Source organism: Nematolebias whitei, chromosome 1 (genome assembly GCF_014905685.2).
Source record: "Nematolebias whitei isolate Nwh7 chromosome 1, NemWhi1, whole genome shotgun sequence".
NCBI classification, from domain to species: domain Eukaryota; kingdom Metazoa; phylum Chordata; class Actinopteri; order Cyprinodontiformes; family Rivulidae; genus Nematolebias; species Nematolebias whitei.
In genome coordinates this window covers 42,406,935-42,408,346 of record NC_056498.1, presented here as the reverse complement: position 1 = coordinate 42,408,346, position 1,412 = coordinate 42,406,935, and the positions used below count along the sequence as shown (strand labels likewise).

The 1,412-nt window shown below is 35.4% G+C and overlaps 1 protein-coding gene across 1 annotated transcript in view; it reads right to left on the bottom strand.

The window, feature by feature from the left end:
- The window catches only part of LOC119417381 (atrial natriuretic peptide receptor 2-like), a 9,069-nt gene extending 8,270 nt beyond the window's left edge, over nucleotides 1-799 (bottom strand). The window contains exons 1-2 of the mRNA XM_037684618.1: nucleotides 698-799; nucleotides 233-332 (exon numbers count right to left, since the gene is read on the bottom strand). Coding sequence (XP_037540546.1) covers nucleotides 233-332; nucleotides 698-799 — 202 coding nt within the window. The remainder of the gene's footprint in view (nucleotides 1-232; nucleotides 333-697) is intronic.
- Nucleotides 800-1,412: the final 613 nt, after the last annotated feature.

Below are 1,412 nucleotides of genomic sequence, written 5' to 3'. Positions count from 1 at the left end.
TTAATAAAACTTGATTAAGACGGATGAGCTGTGGGATTATCAGATTAGTAAAAACTTGATTAACCAGAAACACAAGTCACTGATGAACATCTGAGGTTTAACTGTTCAACTCGTGAATCAACTTTGATCAGAAGTGGATTACTAATCTCTGCTCTCCTCCTCTCACTCTGGGGATTAGATTTATTTCAATGCTGCCGTTAAACCTGTCGTGGGCCGCAGGTTCGACTCCCACCTCCACAGTCGATCATGTTGGAGTCGTTGGGTCGCTCCAGGGGCCAACAGTCGTACTCGCTGTTGTCCAGGTCGTGCCAACAGAACGCAGAACCCAGAACCTGAGAACATCGTGGAACACACCTCGGAGCCGTCAGGAAACACTCGGACCATCAAAACATCTGAGCGAGCCCAAAACGCGCTCGCTCGCCAGCGTTTGGAGAACAGTCGGTCAAATCAACCAGAATTCAGCATTTCAAAATAAGAGTTCACAATCAGGTGGCAAATCTAAGAAAGTTTAAACATCCTGACACGTTGGATTTTAAAATCATTTAAAGACAACTTTTAAAGTTCCACTAAAGTCAAACTAAAATGACACAAAAGATTCAAATAAATCTGATGAAATTAATAAAATCTGATCATTTAGAGAACTTCAGTCACATTTTGGTCTTTAAAGCGTCTTTTTGATTCAGAGACAACATCTCACCCAGAGCAGGAACCACCGAGTCTGAAGGTCCTTCATGCTGCTGCAGAGGGACGAGGACAGAGACAGGGACAGGCTGAGGGACAGGCGGACAGAGGTGGACATTAGCAGTTTCTGAGCTGAAGGAAGAGGAGCAGAGATGATGATGATGATGATGATGATGATGATGAGGAGGAGGAGGAGGAGGAGGAGGAGGACCTGCAAGGAGCTCTGCTCCCCCTGCTGGTGGTCCTGCCTGCAGCTGTGTCCAGAGGAAAGTTGAGGTTTTTAAAGGTTTAAATAAATTCTTCTTTATGTTTTTATTTATTTATCATTTCTTGTTTAAAAAATAAAAGCCTAAATGTAGATTTAATGTGAAAGAACATGAAGGATTTCCACCAGAACAACTTCCTCTGATGTTTCCAGTCGCTGCACAGAAAAGGATCTGGTTGATTTCTCTGCTTGATGGAGCAGAAATATTAAAAAATAAATATTAAATATTAAATATTAAAATATTAAATATTAAATATAAAAATATTAAATATTAAATATTAAATATTAAAATATTAAAACATTAAATATTAAAATATTAAAATATTAAAATATTAAAAATATTAAATATTAAAATATTAAATATAAAAATATTAAATATTAAATATTAAATATTAAATATTAAATATATTAAATATTAAATATTTAAATATTAAAATATTAAATATTAAATATAAAAATATTAAAT